This window comes from Cryptotermes secundus, unplaced genomic scaffold, assembly GCF_002891405.2.
Source record: "Cryptotermes secundus unplaced genomic scaffold, Csec_1.0 scaffold181, whole genome shotgun sequence".
Classification (NCBI taxonomy): domain Eukaryota; kingdom Metazoa; phylum Arthropoda; class Insecta; order Blattodea; family Kalotermitidae; genus Cryptotermes; species Cryptotermes secundus.
In genome coordinates this window covers 3185589-3204556 of record NW_019723906.1, presented here as the reverse complement: position 1 = coordinate 3204556, position 18968 = coordinate 3185589, and the positions used below count along the sequence as shown (strand labels likewise).

General features: G+C 37.3%; 1 protein-coding gene across 5 annotated transcripts in view; it reads right to left on the bottom strand.

Moving 5' to 3' along the window:
- Positions 1–640: 640 nt before the first annotated feature.
- The window catches only part of LOC111861975 (transcription termination factor 2), a 42919-nt gene continuing 24591 nt past the window's right edge, over positions 641–18968 (bottom strand). For all 5 annotated transcript variants that reach the window (XM_023846968.2, XM_023846969.2, XM_023846970.2 and 2 more), the window contains 11 exons: positions 17460–17612; positions 15486–15624; positions 14349–14457; positions 13719–13925; positions 11844–12052; positions 11033–11130; positions 8321–8466; positions 7046–7243; positions 4230–4439; positions 2610–2767; positions 641–1142 (listed from right to left, as the gene is read on the bottom strand). In XM_023846968.2, the coding sequence (XP_023702736.1) occupies positions 983–1142; positions 2610–2767; positions 4230–4439; positions 7046–7243; positions 8321–8466; positions 11033–11130; positions 11844–12052; positions 13719–13925; positions 14349–14457; positions 15486–15624; positions 17460–17612 (1787 nt within the window). In that variant the 3' untranslated portion in view covers positions 641–982. The remainder of the gene's footprint in view (positions 1143–2609; positions 2768–4229; positions 4440–7045; positions 7244–8320; positions 8467–11032; positions 11131–11843; positions 12053–13718; positions 13926–14348; positions 14458–15485; positions 15625–17459; positions 17613–18968) is intronic.

Genomic DNA, 18968 nt, shown 5'->3' with positions numbered 1-18968 from the left:
CAGAAACTATTGAGCCACAGAGGCCTCGGGGTATGCGCGCAATGTGAGAGTTGCAGATTGCATCGGCGCGTTGCTAGGCGACAACTATGTGAACGCTTGGATGGCGCAACAGGAAGTGCAAGTGACGTCATATACTCCCACTCATCCCATTGCTGCACGACATTCAGTAAACACACCTAACAACAATACCTGATATCTGTTGCCAAGCAGCAGTGTGCTCTCTATGGAGTCTGTTGTTGGGCAATAGGCTGATTTCTGTGTGGTCGACCCGGAAGCTACATAACATGAGTATTCAGTATTCAGTATGAGTTGAAGTCTAGCAGTTGAGAGTGGCAGAAGCAAGTGAAGTGGATCAAGGAATACAGAAGATTGCCTGTGAGGATGTCAAGTTTGATTTAGAAGACTTCATGTGTGCTTGCAACAGTGGATTATGAGGTGTATGTAAATCATTGATAGCGCTGTAATTTCAGTGTAACTGAGAGATTGCGTGTAACCAAGCTGTTAATAAATCCAATCATCTGAACTAGAACCCGTCATTTCATCATGCATACCCTCCTACATGTGACATATTTGGTGTCAGAAGTTGCACTGTTGCATGCCACAATATTATGTTATCAAATCTATAATGTAACAGGAAGAGGAGAATCAATACTGTCTTATTTACCTGGCAAAGACAAAATGTAATTCTTCTGTTATACATACGATCACTAATTTTCATGCTGACTGAATACGAACAATGAAACCACAGCATTATGCTTTATATTAATGTTCTTGCTAAAACAGAAAGTTGTGGTAAACTGAGCATTTAGACGGCAATCTCAACTACAAATCTTTAACTTCACTCTGTTCTTTGCATGGATGATGATATATAGTAAATAAAACATCAAAGTCTCAAAAATGAAAGACGGTCAGCTGAATCCATTTAATCATATCACGCATATCATCAAGCATTTTCACAACTGTATACCCAGACTGGGACTATTTAGTTTGGTGCATGGAAGTTGAAGAGCATCTTGAGGTCATCCAAAGAAAGTTTGTTTGCTCTGTGATGCTTTGTACCTGTTAACACACTGGAGGCCAAAGCCATTTTGTTTGTCTGCAGTTTTTTAATTTGTTGCTCAATCGTATCTTCAGAGATGAACCTGTACAAGAAAATAATAATAGGTGTAACATTTTTAAAGAAATTAAGAAATAAGTATACAGAATTATATTCATAAAGTGAACCAAATGTTGACATTCACAATTGATTCAGTAATATACATTATACCAGGGGGCACGCGGTAGCATAGTTGGTTGAGGTACTTTTCTACAAGCTAGAAAGTCGTGGGTGTCCCGATGAAGTGGATTTTTATAAATTTACCTAATCCTTCCAGCCACACTATGGCCTTGGGGTCAACTGAGCCTCTACCTCTAACAGAAATGAGTACCAGGAATCATCCTGGGGCACAAGGGGGAGCAATGGCTCTGATCAGTAAAGCCTGTTTTGAGGAGCTGACATTTCACGTTTTGGCCCCTAGTTGGCATACCATTATTTTCAACTGTCTAAAACCTCTCCTGGGAGCTCCTCTGCCATCATGCTAAATTTGGTCCAAACAGGTGCAAGAGTGTGGAACTGTACAAAGAACAAATGGACAGACACACATTCTTCTTCATAATCATAAGAAATAGGTCTATTATCAACATGGTAATAGCATAAATCTTCCACATTACTTCTGACAAATTTAAAATAGTCAAAATGTATAATTAAGTGATCAGTTCTTCCCATAGATGATACTTTATATGCATTATATTTACAAGTGCAAGCAATGTACATGACAATATATATTCTGTTAGCAGTACGATATTCTGTAACATCAGCCTCACATATAAAACTGAACTTTAGCAACTGATAAAGACTGGAAATGATAATACATCATTCTCTTTAAGCTTCATGGCTTTGATGTTTCATACTAATGTTTTCTTCCTGCTATAAATATACATACTGGTGAACAGTATAGACTTTGACAATGCCAGCATATATTATTTAATTTAATTTTTATTTGGCAAGTTTATATTCATAAGTCTGTGATCCTTGTTTTGAGAAAAGTACAGAAAAACGTGCTGGACAATGGAAGGCACCATTACATCACGGTATATACCACTGTACAAATAATTCTCAAGCTCCCCATATTCATATCCACCTCAAACATTCATTTAATCACAGTCTGCTGAAGATGGAAACCAAAATGCCCAAATCAAACCCATACTGTGTGTTATGGAGAACAGAAATTTTGTACAAAATTAAAACTGAGTTTTAAAATATGACATCACCTACATAACCAATGAATCATCAGAGGATGGAAGAGCTTTCCAGAATTGAGGAAATTCTCCAGATCATTAGAAAAGCCTGGAATGACCAATGTATTATAAAGGAAATTATTACAATGGAGTTGTGGGAATTCCTTCCTTTAGGAATGACAGTTATAATGTCTTAAGGCACTGGAAATAGCTTCATTAAAATACTTCTCTGTACCCACATGGAAGGTGCATTCACGCCCACTTCCAGCCCTGTCATCCACTTTAATTTAAGTAAATGATAACACACTTTAATAGTAAACTTTTCACATTACTTGTATATGTGAACAGATTTTCTCTGTCCGACACGATATATTCTGTCAAATGCCTGAGCTTCCAGCTGTGGATTCCAGTGGGGGTCAAGTAGAAACAGATGATTCCCTCCAATGAGATTCAGACCAACACCTCCAGCAGTCAGAGAGAGCAGCATAATCTGCAGGGAGATATACAGTAATATATTTCTGATGGTATCTAAAGGAACAGTATGCAAGCATCTGAACTTTCAAACTGTGATCTCTTGGTTATGAAGTGCATCTTCCAACACAACAGTGATATTAACCTTTATCATCTGGGAACAGGGAATTTTAGATGTCCCAGCACTAGGAGGGCTAACAGAAAACCGCAATGCTCAACCAGTGAGACCACAGACATGTGTCACCACAATAATGCAATGCATGACTGACAAAGGTCAACACTTTCTGTCAGAATCTACACAGAATTCAATGTAGCAGTATAACTTGATCATTATGTGATGGCACAAAACCTGCTTGAAGAAGGGGAAGTGAAAGGAAAACAGGACAGTGGGGTAAGTAAGCCTGTTATGAGCCACTCCAATGAAGAAATTAGCTGTCAGCAGCAAACTGAACTGTCTACATTTCATATCTGCTGTAAGAGAACGTGGACTCATCTGCTCAACTCATACATGAAAACTGACTTATGTGCATGTGTCATCACATTGTAATCAAGCTATAACAGATGAACCACTGTATATCAAACTTGGAGTTGTGACACATCATAAATATATCCACAAACAAGTATCAAACTATTTTGTTTGTTATGAATTACAAACATTGGATAAACACAGAACCTTATGGGTTTGTGTCTGATAACTGTCAGGTAGTCAACATTTTGCACAAAGACAGACTACAAAGCTGTATATGGGCGCTGTGTGCTGAAAGATGCAGCCCAATATACACATCTCGCAATGAAGTAGGGGTGGGGTAGTGAAGTGTGATGTTATCCTGTGGAAAGGGACCCCATGGTTAACCACTGGGTTTCACTCCCCACTCCTTACTCTCACAGTGAAAATTATATATTGAGCCATGGCTCCTTCTCATTGGATGACATTATCCTCCACATGCCCCACCCTACTTTCACTTTGACACCTATGCGTTGGGACCCATCATCCTCCTCCCTCATTCATTCAGGGACTGTAAGGTACACCAAAATTTTGGAAAAACTTCAACCCATGACATGGCTAAACTGTGAAAGCCGAAATAAGATTACAGACCACAGGAATGTAACGATGAAAATACCATACCAGAGACTTTTAATAACTTTAGTCCCTGTAATTTTGTGCCAGTGAACAGCAAGAACCCTTAATAACTTCATAGACTTTATACTGACACACTGTTCTATAATAAATACATAACACAAGACACAGCAGTTCAAATAATGGGTTAAACCACGCTGTCTCGGTGACAATGTATGCACTCCTCTATTAATGAAGTACTTACAAAAATTATATTTAAAGAAATTTTACACTGATAACTTTCACCAATTCAGATTGATGTTAAAGAGACTATGGGGCACAAACCACAGTTACTGAATGAGCTAACATGTATATTTCACCACTCCATAACCAATATATCCAGTATCAAAATAGCAGCGCTCACCATGGGTCTCTTCAATGAACTGTTGAACTGATCCACCAAGGCCATGCGCTCTTTGACTGGTACAGATCCTGTAAGCACCAGGCATTTGACATTATTTGTCTTCAGGTGTTGATGCACCAATTCCAGCACTGAAGTAAACTGGGACACAATTACAGCATTGTCACCTTTGTTCATAACCTTTTCTTCAAGCTCAATGAATAAGGCACGCATCTGGTAGGAAAGAAGAAACATTCTGTGAACAACAGATGGCATATATATGGAATCCAGCTTTGTAGTATTAAACTGTAGTCACCTCTTGCAAATGTGCGCGAAAAAGTAAAACTTCAACATGCAAGATTACAGAAATAAATTCATAGTAAATTCAGAGATTCATAGAATATATACCAGAGAGCAAAAAAATCTCCATCAGCCTCTTGTAAATTTGAGTAAATACCAAAATGGAGTTTATTGTGTAGGAACAAAGGTCTATAATAATCTACAACATATTAAGGATATATCGAGTGACACTAACAATTTTTACATTTACATTTTTTTATTCTTTACAGGAATATTTGTTATAGATCTTTTTAAGATGCAAGTAGCTGTCTTGCTTTACAATTAAAAGAAGACTAGATTGTCAGTCTGTGTTCTGGTTTTTAGTTGCTTATTTTAGATATACACAATCTTTATATCACTGTATACTAGTTTATATTTCAATTTATTATACTATTAATGCATGTTATACAAAACTCATTAATGACATTGTGTTTTAACTATTGGATTTTTAATTAATAGAGTTGTATAAAACTGTACAAATTGTATAAGGTTTGCCATTACTTTTACTACTAAAATTAACTTATTTATTATATTTTATACGTTTATCAGTATTTTATTACATATGTGTATGCTATTGGATGACAACTGCAATTCTTAGTTGTCACTAACTAGGACGATCTCACATCCGCATGAGAATGTATTATCTACAGGATTTATGGAAGGTGAATGAAATGAAATGAAATTGGCATTGTCATATAAAAACACAATCTTAATTGTGGAATTTTACCTGAATGGATAAGATAATAATTGCAATACCTAAGTAAAGTAGCAGGGGTGTCAAGCTGACCACTCACCTCCACCTAATACTGATGTCAAGAAAGGCTACACTATACCTTCACTTCCCACATTTTCACGGTATAGTGCTCAACTAATTAAGCACAGGGACAACTTTATATCATTTCATAAGTCCAAATATTTAAACATTTAGTAGTTACTAAACTTGAAATCAGGTATCTGTGCTAATATTATCTACCTAATAACTAGGAATGTATCTGAATGACTTCTTAGTTCAAGACTAGAATTTGAAAGACAACTTTGAGAATAAAAACTATAATGAGAATATTCTCTAATAGACCAAATTTACACTGTAATAATTGCAAACATTAGTCATTTTTCCAGTTGAAGTTACTTTTAATTATGTCTGTTGCATAAAGTCTACTTACAGATGTATCTTGTATGTACAATGCTGAGCAAATATACTGTCATGTGATAGGAGTGTGACTATAGCCAGATTTTGGATTGATAACTCAATTTATTGCACTCTTTGATACAGTGTGTGACTACACTTTACAATTCACTATTACACACACACACACACACTAGAGTCCACAGTCACGTCTTCACTGCCGTTGCTTGGTAGTGGCTTCCAATGGTGGACATTCCCCTTCTTCTGGGTTCCCAAACACTTTACAGCCATAGCTACCAGTTTCTAGGAGCAAAAGCTAAAAATGACTGGACCCCAGTGGTTCTCTGACTGCAACTGCTAACTGGTCCTGGTTGTAACATCTTGGCAAAGACTGCATGGAAAACGTCTCTTCCATTATTGCTGTGTTCTCTTGTTGCCATGGAAACATGACTGTTTGCAAAGCTGATGCTTAGCAATCATTGTTGCATAGTTGCATGTTTCATGATTGTTGCCTAGCAATGGGTCTACATGCCAAAATATTGTCACGTGTTGGGTGTATAACGCGACAAATAATTTCACGCCTTACTGGATACAGCGAATTTTATTTTACACTCGCTCTTACAATCACACAATATACAAGCTCAACATTACTGCCATCGGCAGTATCACAAATACTCCGATGAAAGATAGACAGCTATTGACTGGTTAACTGACTCACTGCTGGCTAACTTGTAACTCGTAACTCGTAACTGCTGCCTTGAGAACACACTTCGGCGGCTGATACACTTTAACTGTCTTCGCAGGCAGTGTAGGTCTCTTATAAACCCTCAGCTGGACAACGGGAAAACGGTTATGTAATAGGGACCACTGGTGTCTGATGCTGTGTTTGCCTGTTACGTAATGGGTACCACTGTTATTACCGTCATCTCTAGCAACCACTGTTTACCGGCTTTGCTTAGCAACCGGTGTTTACTCGCTTTGCATAGCGACCAGCATGCTGGGACTCGGCTCACTTTGGCTCCGCTCGGCATGTCACGGGTGGCGGGGAGGGAGGGGCGTCATCCATAGCGCAACATGTCACAATATATAAAAGATATTTTATGACCACTTCAAATACTAAAGTAAGTAAATCATTGAATATCGTATGTAGCTATTTAATTGCTCATATTGAGACATCCCACCAGCTGAAATGATACATACCCATCTCTCTGTATCAAAATTATACACTGAATTATGGAGGAACTGCGACAATTACCAAAGTTCTTGAGTAATTTTATTATTTTCGCTTAAACTTATCTTACACTTGCAGGAAACAAAAAAGCAAGAGGAAAACAATACAAGTACCCTTTATTTCATACCTGTTTTACACACTTACTTTAGAACTGAGTCTGTCCTTCTTGAAAACAGGGTTACTGTGCACTAGAACTTTTCTTTTAACTAATCCATCAGCATCCACTGATTCTTTTTCTTTCCTATCATCAAGGCCCATGTTGCTAAGCTGTGAAAGAAGGTCAACATCTAGTCCAGTTTCATCTTCTATTCCATCGTTTTCACAACTTTCTTTGTCTAGCATCTGCAATAAAATCAATTAAGTACTTTAATAAACTATGATGGCTTATAGAAAAATGAACTTCCTTACCCAAGCGCCCACTTCAGTTAATCAATGCACCTGATAGCTATTCATTAACACTATCACTGTCAGCAACTTTGGTGCTGGCTTACAACCCACATCACTTATTTTAAAAGTACACTAGTATTTTGTACTATTTTATGGTAAAGAAATGAATAATAAACATTTAAATATGTGCAAAGGATTACAAAAGGCAGCTACATACACCCTCTAGCAACAGAGGAAAAGATTATGTTCTCAAAGTGTGTTGTGATAAAGAAATATTTTGTCATCATTGTGAGTTATTACTGGCCCTAGGTTGGATATGGTAATGTGGAAAAAATCCTAGTAAGTGGCCAAACTTGGCTATAGGAGCAAATGCGTTCAAAAGTCATTATTTGCCAACAATGTCAATAAAAATTTATACTTTCCAACTTACAGGCAAACCTTGATAGGTGAGAGTAGTCTTTGGAAGATTCTTTAGAGCACATTATTCTGAAGTGCAATTCTTTTAATTCCTTTCTCAGCTGCTTCCATAACATGACTAATGAAGTTCAATCATGCTATGACTTGTACGTATTCATTTAAGTTTATTGCTATCCCGTATTGTTACTTTATGAAGCGACTGAAAAAAAAGCTTGTTGTAATGTGTAATTCTTAGCACTTCTGTGTTCTAGACGTGAGTTTTGAGATTAAAATTACTACCAGGATACTGGTTAGTGTGAGGATTTATCATGGGTGTTTACATACCCTCCAGGCATATCCCAGGACAGTAACCCAAAATTTACCAATTCATTATTCAAGATCATCCTTTTGATCTTATTCAAGTTACCTACAATTTAGGTCTGTCTGAGAAACCTGATATACCTCAGCATCCTGGGCTTGCACTCATTTTCTGATAATACTTATCCTTTCTTTCCTAACAAACTGGAGTTTTCATTTCCTGATTTGTCCCTTTGATCAGAAGATACAAGTTCACTGCTGTGTGACTACAATAAAATTGTACTAATGAAGTTTCATTACTGGTACAAATCTACTCACACTCTCAATAAGTCCTGGATGACAGCATATTTGCCGTAACCTGAGAAGCAGAACCAATATATGAAATGTCTTTATGTCACCCATGCTGTTCATTTTTTGGTGCATAGCTTTCAGTTCGTCATTCATCTCATATGGGAACGATTTCTCTACAAACAAAACTTGAGTCACTCAGGTGGCCAAACATGTAGACATTATAGAGAAACATATTTACAGTTTCACATCAAAATCACAATTTTTCATGAATTTATTTTTACACAGTTGGAAGGGTAATATTATGAACATTACAATTTCGGTAGCCTTCACACAGTTCATGTGGAGTCAAAACTCTCCAATATGGACCAAAATTCAGTATTACCAACATTTTTTGTAAAGGTCTCCAATATTGTCAAAAGCAGTCAGATAAACTGTCCACTTTCCATGCATACACACAGATGCAACAATGTTCAGAAAAATACACTTTGTGAAATGGGCCTCAACACACATCTAATGTGGATATGTAACATTCATGCAATGTCATTAAAAGTGGGATTACAGCAATGTTTACCAGATTTAAGCAGCCCATCATATTTTCAGGTCCATGGCATTTAATTGGACTACAGAAATGCTGTGCATGTATCTACAAAAAGAAACACTTCTTTATTCACCTTTTAACAATTTATATTAATCTAACAGAGAATATTCATAAAGGCATCTATGACACTGATATCATATTTCCTTAATACGGTAAACTCTCGATTATCTGGGATAATGGTGGACATGGAAATCACGATTAATTGAAAACCCTGTTAAGACAATTGTTATTAAAAGTAGTACTGTAATACTGTACCTTCATAATACTATAGGCCTACCTGTATTTAAATTTTCTCAACCTCATTTTTATGTCATCTCATGGCCTATTTAATACTTTTTTTACATTATACTGAAGTATGAATTAGTTATTTCAATCACAGTGTTCAATAATATCCAACACTTTTTATGAATATTGACACTTAACACTTGAAAAAATTAGTACTGTCGTTTGCTTTTTCATGGCATTTTCCTTTTTATGGATATCCGTATGAAGCCTACATAATATTAGCTTGTCACTTAATAAACTGTTCTCTTCACTCTCAAGATAGTCTAGTAAGGATTCCAAATGATTAAGAGCAGCACCATGTGATATTTTCTTACTAGCAGCACTGTCCACCTCTTCCTCATTCTCACTTTCTTCCCGCTCTTCTGGCTGCACCCCCACTGAACTTAGGTTTTGTCACTGCTTAACATTTCGAAGCCCAGCTCACACGAGTTTCTGTTGAATACTTAACACAACACGCTTCATTTTAAACCCTGACATTTTGCTAACGCACTTGAAGATCAATACAAAGAGACCAACTGGGGTGGTGTATCTGTCCTTGAAACTTTCCACAAATCCTTGCATTCTTTCACCCCTACCCTAGAACATTCTGTTAGCATAATGGGACCAAAGAATGCAGAGCTCGGTTCACACTAGTGTGAAAATAGTGTTACAACTCACCATGTGAAACAAAAGTGAATGAATATTAATAAACATATAAGCCTCAAAAAAGCCTCAGTAGCCCCGGTTAAGCCGCAAACCGGTTAATCGAGAGTTGACTGTTTATCAAAATTTGGAACCACGGAACATTTACTATTTAGTTTCATTTCATTTTGTGTAACATCACTCTATTTTGGTGAAACTGTATGTTTTCTTCACGTTTCTTTACATAAAAAGGTAAAGCTATCCCTGTAACAGGCCGTGCAGGCCCATAGGGTTGGGAGATGGTCAAGGCTCCCACATCTTTTACACAACTGGCTCACAGATGGTGGTAAGGTTGTCATATTAATGAAAATTCTTCCTTTTGTACTACACAGAAGTCCTCTGTCAGTACAAGGTTTACAGAGCAGATCATGCCTATCTTACATATATTACACTACAATGGGAGACTAATCATCTCAATGGTCGTAAGCTTGACCACCGCTAAGTTTAAGACTTATATTTACAACAATTATCATATCTGGTATGCAATCTGTTAACACAGCCAGAAATCAGAAAGAAGACAAGTATGATGAACTCCCACCTTCCAAAATGTCAGCTGACTGTTCAATAATAAGCTTTTGAACTTTCAGGTAAAATGGTCAGCAACTGCGCAAGTATCAATGCCAGGATGCAGACAAAGATGTAAATAAGGGTTCTCTGACATAAATAAACCCTGATGTGGCAAGAGAAATCAACATTAAAAGATTCAATATCTCATCAAATTTTCTCTGCTTTAGTCATTATGAAAGTCCATAGGGAAGACCAAGGCGTAGGTGGGTGGACAATATTAGAATGAATCCTAGAGAGATAGGATGGTTGGGATGGTATGGATTGGATAGATCTGGCTCTTGTGAACACAGTGATGAACCTTCAGGTTCCATAAAATGCTGAGAAATTGAGTAGCTGCAGAATTGGCAGCTTCTCCAGAAGGGCTCATCAGCTCCATGAGTAAGTAAGTAAGAAGGTAAGTAAGTCATTATGATTATTCCATAAATTACGAAATGTTGTGACGTATCTTCAAAATATTATGTAACCTAACAAAAGGCTACTGCACATGTATATACGTCTTTGTGTTCTCATTCTGGCAAGTGCCACTACCTACCTCAACTGACTCGTTTATAGTAAATTTAGATAAAAACTTCTCTTAGGTCACATCATTTTATATATATATATCTCACCATTTTGCATATATATGGGGTTACACGACTGACCAAATTTCATTTCCACCATCTGTTCCTTTTCTATTTTCTGTGCCAAGAACTGGGCAAACAAAGTCCTGAAATTAAGAAACCATACATAAATTACTACATACTGTAATATTACAGAACCATGATACAAAATTAAATGCTGATAATTTCTTCCACCTGGCCTCTTATATACTGCTATTTCATATAAGTTAAAATTAGGAATGAATTCCATCAAGTGCAATAATGTTTTTTAATAATCAACTAGAGCCTTTACATGTTTCGGCCAATGACTGTCATCATCAGTAGGCAACCAACACTTCATAGGAAATGTTTCACACGTATTCCGTGTATGCGTTGTCTCAACCCCAGCACTTAAAATATGTTTTGTTAAAGAAATGGAATTTTTAAGTTGAATAGGATCTTGCTGCAAATTGCAGTGATGGTCATATTCTTTCACAACAGGTCATCAGTATTGTGTAGGTCCTGTGTGTGTCGGCTGGCCACCAGACCACCAAACTACTGTGGTAAACCAATTAATGACTAAACCATGGTAATCAAAGTTTTAAAACCTTTAAAAACTTCTTTATTTTTTGTATAACAAATAATTCTGAAAACAACTTTATCAAAGCACTATTTGTTTCCATAGAGTTGGTTATTTTATGAAAAGAATACGTGAAAACAGAGTGCCTAGAAAATTCAATGTGAATCACTAAACATACGGAGTAAAAAGCAGTTACATAACCAGTCTGCACTGTAACAGTGCAGGGCAACTAACTTCATAAAATTATGAGTGTATAGTTACCTAGATAAGTTTAGAACTGTTTGGTAGACTTCAAACTCTTCTTTGTCAAGTTTTACAGTGAGCTCATATATTTGCTTTTCTGGCAGGCAAGAAAGCGCTCCCTTGCTTTGAAGTTGCTCTTTTGTTCTACGCAGCATCAAAGAATTCATCACAGTATTTAATCGCTGCATTCCTCCAGCACTTTTATTATCGACCCATCGACGCCACACCTATGAAATTAAATTGAGTTCAATATTGAAGTTCATGAGAAGATAATTAATGAGCAAGATAACTGAAAAGTACTATATTACAGAGGAATGTAACAGTTCAACTGGTTAAATAATGTACACTAGACTATCTACAAAGCCAACTAATATATATATAAAATATGGGCAGAAGGTATAAAGATAAAGTTGTCCCTGTACTTAGCTAATTAAGCATTATGCCACAAAGGTGTATGGGGGAGTGAATGTATAGCTCCCTATTTTCTTGAACTAGGCACTGGTTGGAGGTGAGTTGTCAGCTTCACACCCCAGTCACTTTACCCCTAGGGAAAGAGACCCCAGTACACACTGTATAGGAAGCTGGGTAGGCCACAGAACCAGTCTGGACAATGTGGAGAAGAGAAAATTCTTGACCCTACCGACTCGAAATCTGACCTCTCTGCAGTCGAGCCCGTAGCCAGTCTATATCGACTGTGCTACCCCAGCTCCTGGGCAGAAGGTATAATTAAAAATAACATGCTCTTAAGATCATAAATAAATAAATAAACCATAAGTTTAGATATGAAATCCCAACTATTAAATGTTTCTTATAAGGAATATGTACATAACTTGTACCCTAAAATTAAGATAGATATTCATTCAATCATTTATAAGCATAATTAATTCAAAACATACCCTGTCCAATTATTAATACTGCTTACAATGAACCACAACTTTACATCAAATTTCTTAAAATAAAAATCCAGTATCAGCTGCATGGTTAATTTCTAGCCAATTCTGCTGTAAATAGATTCTAGAGTGTTCTGACAATGGTGCATGAGAATGATTGGGGTCAGCTCTTTCTAACAAACCCAAAAGAGCAGGTATCTCCCACCCTGTTAACTGAGGATTGAAACAAAGCCAGTTCCTGAAATGTTGTGTTCCTTAGTGTTCTTTAGAATACTGGATAATGGACAACATCCAAAGGCCCCATAATCCTGAAATTCTGATGTGACTACACAGACTACCCTTACTCTATTCACTAATGATACAGGACTATTAATAAGGCTCTGAACATAGACATAATGGCAGAATTCCAAGAAACAAGGACACACTCTAATGTTCCTTGTAACTATGATACAAGAAGGCTTCTGTTGGTTCTCCTCTTGCTGATCACTGATCTGATCTCCATCCTGGTCTTCTCCCATATCGACATCTTCCTGTTGAATCTGCTCGAACAGTCTTCACTGCTCCATATATAGGCTTGGCAAGGACCAGCCACAGAAAACACACCACAGTTCGGCAATGGATATTATGTATTGTTGTCGGGCGTGTCCACCCTTGAATTGCCTAGCAATGGATGCCCTATTGTTGTGCATTCATTGCTATGATGTGTGTTTGCCAGTCAGTTACCTAGCAATGCTGTGTCCACCCATGTTACAATATATTATCTTCAACAAACAGAGTACTCTGTCACTTTGAAAAAAATTACACGAATTTAGACACCAAATATTGTTACATTAGAATTAGTATAGATTACCTTTGATTAATGACAATAAGTACTCACATCTGTTTCCAATGTCTGTTTTTAATAACACATTACAATTTTCATCGCATGAAACGAGAAATGTAAAAGTTATGTCAATACAGAACTAAAGATGTCTTGCTTCATGTTTCTGCAATATCTACTCACAGTTAAATCATCAAAGGGTGTACATCTCAGGAATTTCAGCAATGAATATAAATCCAACTCCTTGTTATGAATTGGAGTCCCTGTGAGGGCCCATCGGAATTTGGATTTCAAGGCACAGACTGCAATGGAGGTCTTGCTTTTGTGGTTGCGAACTGTGTGGGCCTCATCCAAGATAATTCTTTCCCATTTAACACCAAACAAAGTGCCCTAAAAATATTGGATACATAAATCAAGACATGCAACATCCACAAAATTAAGTTATACAAAAATTTAATGGACTAGAAAATAATATAAAAAAAAAAAAAAAGATTTTTCAGCAGTGTGTTATCACTGTGGAGTGAAATCAAGTACTACCATGTCATTTTAAGATTATCAAATAAAAACTCTTGTCATCAGACTGTCATATTTAAAGAAAGCTGACTGGTAGATTCACACTCTGGAAAATTCTATTTTAGTAGAACCACCAACAATTAAATTGACATTAATATGCATCAAAAAAATCCCCTTATGAGGATCATTTTCAAGCAAAAATCAACAGAACACAGTAAAATACATTATAAATTACTACAAAGACAATTGCATAACACAATGTAAAGCAACAAAACGACATTTATGTGATGAAAGACTTACTTGCTTTGAACGGTCCACAGCACTACTGGATCCCTTCTGGCAGGAAATAACTCCTCCTTCTGATCTGACTATATTGTATGTTGTTACTACCATGTCACGTTTTGCAAGTCTTCAAAATTAGGCAACAAACAATTATTAGTTATCGCAGCTTTCTTTTGTATAAGATGTAAATACAGATATGCTATGAGAGATTTGAGATCTTCACAGTGGTGAAAATTTAGACTGTGGTCTTATGAGTTATGGCCAATCAGATCTATCGGACTGCATGGTGTCCTGAAGACCACAGCCTGCAGACATGCTCTGGGGCACATCAGTGGTAAGTGGTTTCTTTGGAAACAAACCATTAAGAAGGTTTCAGTTACAAGTCCAAGTAAAAGTAAAAAAGGTACAGGTTGCATTAACGAATTATTAAATATTTCATTATTCCTGAGATTATGTTATCAAATGACACATGTGGTACAATAATTATGAATAATGAATAGGGAACGATATGGGGGGAAATGGTCTAAATTATGGTATATACTGGCATTGACTTGGAAGGCTCATGAAAATCATGAAATAACCTCAGTCAGGATAGCTGGTTCCCAGCTGAAATTCAAACTACATACATTCCAAATGTTTTACTTCTGTAATCCTTATAATAATTTACATGAACAAGACAACTTGGAAAATTATGCTGCAGGTTTATAGCATGTCATGTAAATATATAACACAAAAGGAGTGCAACAGAAAGATGTATACATCACAGAATGGTAAAATTAATAACAATTTTATTGAACATATGCCAAATATATCAGTATTTTAATGCAGAATTTGAAGTTTTCACAGTAGTGGTTATTAAAAGATCTATCTTCTTGAACATTATGTCATGTAGTCAACTGATATTTCAGAGGAACATGTCACTGCCATCTTCAATCCAGACTAGCTCTGTGGTCCACCCAGTCTCCTAAACAACAAGTAGAAGCATGAAGATGACTATTTGCCTCCACCTAGTACCATACCTCCACAACCCCATACGTCTCCATGGTTGTGACACTTAATTACTTAAGCCCAGGAATAACTTTAGTTTACCTTCTACCTGTTCTCAACTCTACAGCACATAACAAAGAAGAGGTACTAGAAATAGGGAATGCTCACCGATGAGGTTTTGATTCTCGAGATGTACCATGGTAGATCTCTAAGTTTATTACACCTTGTTTAACTCGTTTATTTACTTCTCCTTCCCACTGATTAAGAAGACTTGCTGGGCAAATGACTAATGTTCCTCCTTTTTCACCTGTTGAGAAATATAAGACACAACAAATGAATTCAAGATACATATATTAAACTCTTATTTACTTATGGAGCTAAGCCCTTCTTGAGGAGAAGCCAAATCTGCAGCTACTCAAGAATTTCCCAGAATTTTACGGAACCTGAAGGTTCATTACTGTGTTCACAGGAGCCCTCCACTGGTCCCTATCCTGAGCCAGATTAATCCAATCCATACCATCCTATCTCTAAGATCCATTTTAATATTGTCCACCCACCTATGCCTTGGTTTTCCCAGTGGTCTCTTCCCTTCTGGTTTTCCCACCAATATCCTATATGCATTCCTCTTCTCCCCATTTGTGCTACATGCCCTGCACACCTCATCCTCCTTGACTTGATCATTCTAATTATACTTGGAGAAGAGTACAAATTATGATGCTCCTAATTATGCAGTTTTCTCCAGCCTCCTGTCACTTCATCCTTCTTCGGTCCAAATATTCTCAACACCCTCAGTCTATGTTCCTCCCTTAATGTAAGAGACCAAGTTTCACACCCATACAGAACCACAGGCAAAAGTATAGTTTTCTATATTCAAATTTTTATGACACAAAAGTCTGAATGGGTGGTTTATAGGTACGTGAATCTTGGTTTCTCAATCTAATGGAAGAACTGAGAACAAAGGTACCTGATAATACCGAGGAGGATATTAGAAGCTAACAGAGCTAATTAAAAGGAAATGTAGAAGGATATACTGTCATGTGGTAAGTGACTAGACATGGGTTTTGGATTGGTAACTGGATTTACTGAACTCTTGAAACTCACAACTACAATTAATTATAGCACAACTGCCAATTCACACATTATACAGTGCACAACAGTGTGCATTAAAGTCTTCTCACTCTGCTCTGTCTTCACCACCCAATGTCATAGTTTCCTTAGCTTCCATGTTCCACGGCTCCAGTTCTCACTAGCTGGTGCATATCTCACAACTAACTAGGCGTTGCCTGATTACAGTCTTCTAACAAGGTCTATTCTTCATGCCCTTATGGCTCATGAACTTCACTTCCTAACTGCTGACTCAAGACTGTACTGCTCTGCCCATGGCCTCCTTTCCCAGACTGGACTTGCAGGGCCCAAGTTATTTGGACTTGTGAAATGCGAAATAATCACTGACATTTTAAATGCCCATGAAAAACAAAGGCACAATTTTTTCATATTCAAAAACTTAATAAGAAGAGTAAAATTCAGGCTTAATATCAGAATTACTGGTACATGAGAAAATTTCAACTGTAGTCTTTGAAACAGCTTAACAAATGGCTGTTAAATAATGCCTGGGATAATGTATATCACCAAAAATAACAAAAATTAGATTAATTCTTGCAACTTAAGGATCCCACACCAGTGACTATTAAGAGTACTGTCTTATGAGATGTAATGTTGTGTACTCTGGTAGAAGTCCACTGACATTCCTCAGAAACATCAGTGGATTTCTACTGGAGTACCAAATTAAGTCTTATCATGAAAGCCATAATTTAATATTACACAAGTCAGTAGAATGGCTTATAACATTTACATCATCTTAACATACCCCAAAATTGTTCACTAATATCTCAAGACTTTTAGAATACACAGAAGTCATTACACATCATAATATACTTCCAATTGGTCTTTACAAAGTAAGCAATCAAGTCACTCAATATGTGTGTTCACTATATANGCTTGCGTTGTCACACTTGCTTGAATGTGGGCAGTTCCCACAGAAGCATTAAAAATGCAACAGATACAAAATTATTATAATAAAGCACTCCACTGTGTAAAAAACCAAAAGAACAGAAGTTATTTCAGTGAGACAGTAATACTTACACTTCCTTCTCTTTAAAAGCCAAGAGCTTTCACTTCCATCACTTTCTTCACTATCTGCATCTTCCTCAACAATAACTTTATTCTCCCTTTCTTCTTTGGTCTTGAGAAGTAAAGAAATCATCGTAAGGGTTTTCCCCAATCCCATATCATCAGCTGAAAATAAAAATATGAACATAATTATACTGTAAAACTATACAGAACATTAAAATTTGAATTCATTCGTCATAAATCTTTGAGTTCTGAATAAGACACTCAGGAGATATAAAACCAAATTAGAAAGTCGTGTAAAACTGGTTTCACCCACCAGACTAAAGAATTCTATGAGACGGGCTTCCTGCAGTTGGTAACTCAATGGGATTGAAGTATCAATGCTTATGATGATTTTGTCACTGGGCCAATAAATCTCCAGTAATGCCCTTGAGAACAGGTTACAACTCAACCTTTCTTCTTCTATCATAAAGTAATAAACACTGTGAGCCATGCAGAGGCTCCAGTATGACATCATGGGCTTCCAGCCCCTTGATTGAGGTTCTTAGACTTATCCCCCACCCCATCCCCATGCGGGACTGGGTCACGTGGTGTTGCCCTCTCCCCTCCTTTCTACCCCTGGGAGCCTTGCTTGGAAGTCAATTCGAGTTTGGAGGACAGTTCTGGTTATGGATCCATAGGGCCTTGCTCGCGGCGCCGAGCCAGCCGGAGTGATTGTCAAATTCCTGTTCGGCTGGGAGTCCAAATTTGGTTTCGGCAAGTAGAGGGCTGGTTCGCGGCCGGCGAGATTGCCCATGGTCGCCCGTCGTTGGGTTTGTAGTATGGCGGCGCCTCGTACCAGTTTAGTTAAACCTGTTTTTATAATTTATATTGTGTATTTGATTTAGACTCAGCCTCTGCCCAGGCTAGGAAGTGGTAGTTATGTTTTCATGCACCCAAGGCAAATTGTTGCGCCAGTAAATGTGCAATTAGTTGAGTTGTTCTGTTTAATTTCTTGGGCTCGTGCACTGTAATGACGATGAATTCTTGTCTTTGTTTATGTGTTAGTTGTGTTTATTAAATTCTGTTATTTGTTAATATATTGATTGCCATCATTTGTAACTAGATTTACCAAGCTGCTAGCTTGGATCCCTTACTCTAACTTAGGGAGCGTGCGAGCACAGCACAAGAGCCGTATGACGGAGCACCGTTTCCTCCTCTGATTGAGGAAGGGTAGACGGAGCCGAAAGGTGCCGGAGAGTGATGGTGCGGTGGTAGCAGACCGTAAGGCGGTACAAGTGGTACAAGTGATAGCAGAGCGGACAGACGGCACAACTGTGGGGACAATTCATATTTCATTCATACACTTTGATGGGCTGCACAAAAGGATGTTCATGGGAGTACATTCCTGTAGTACATCAAACGGCCTCTTCATGCTTACTTTGTTTCATCATATTAGACATCATTCCAGGCACCATAATGAGACATGGCAACACCCAATGTCAAGAAACTATTTCTGCTTGTGCTGCGACAGGATTACAG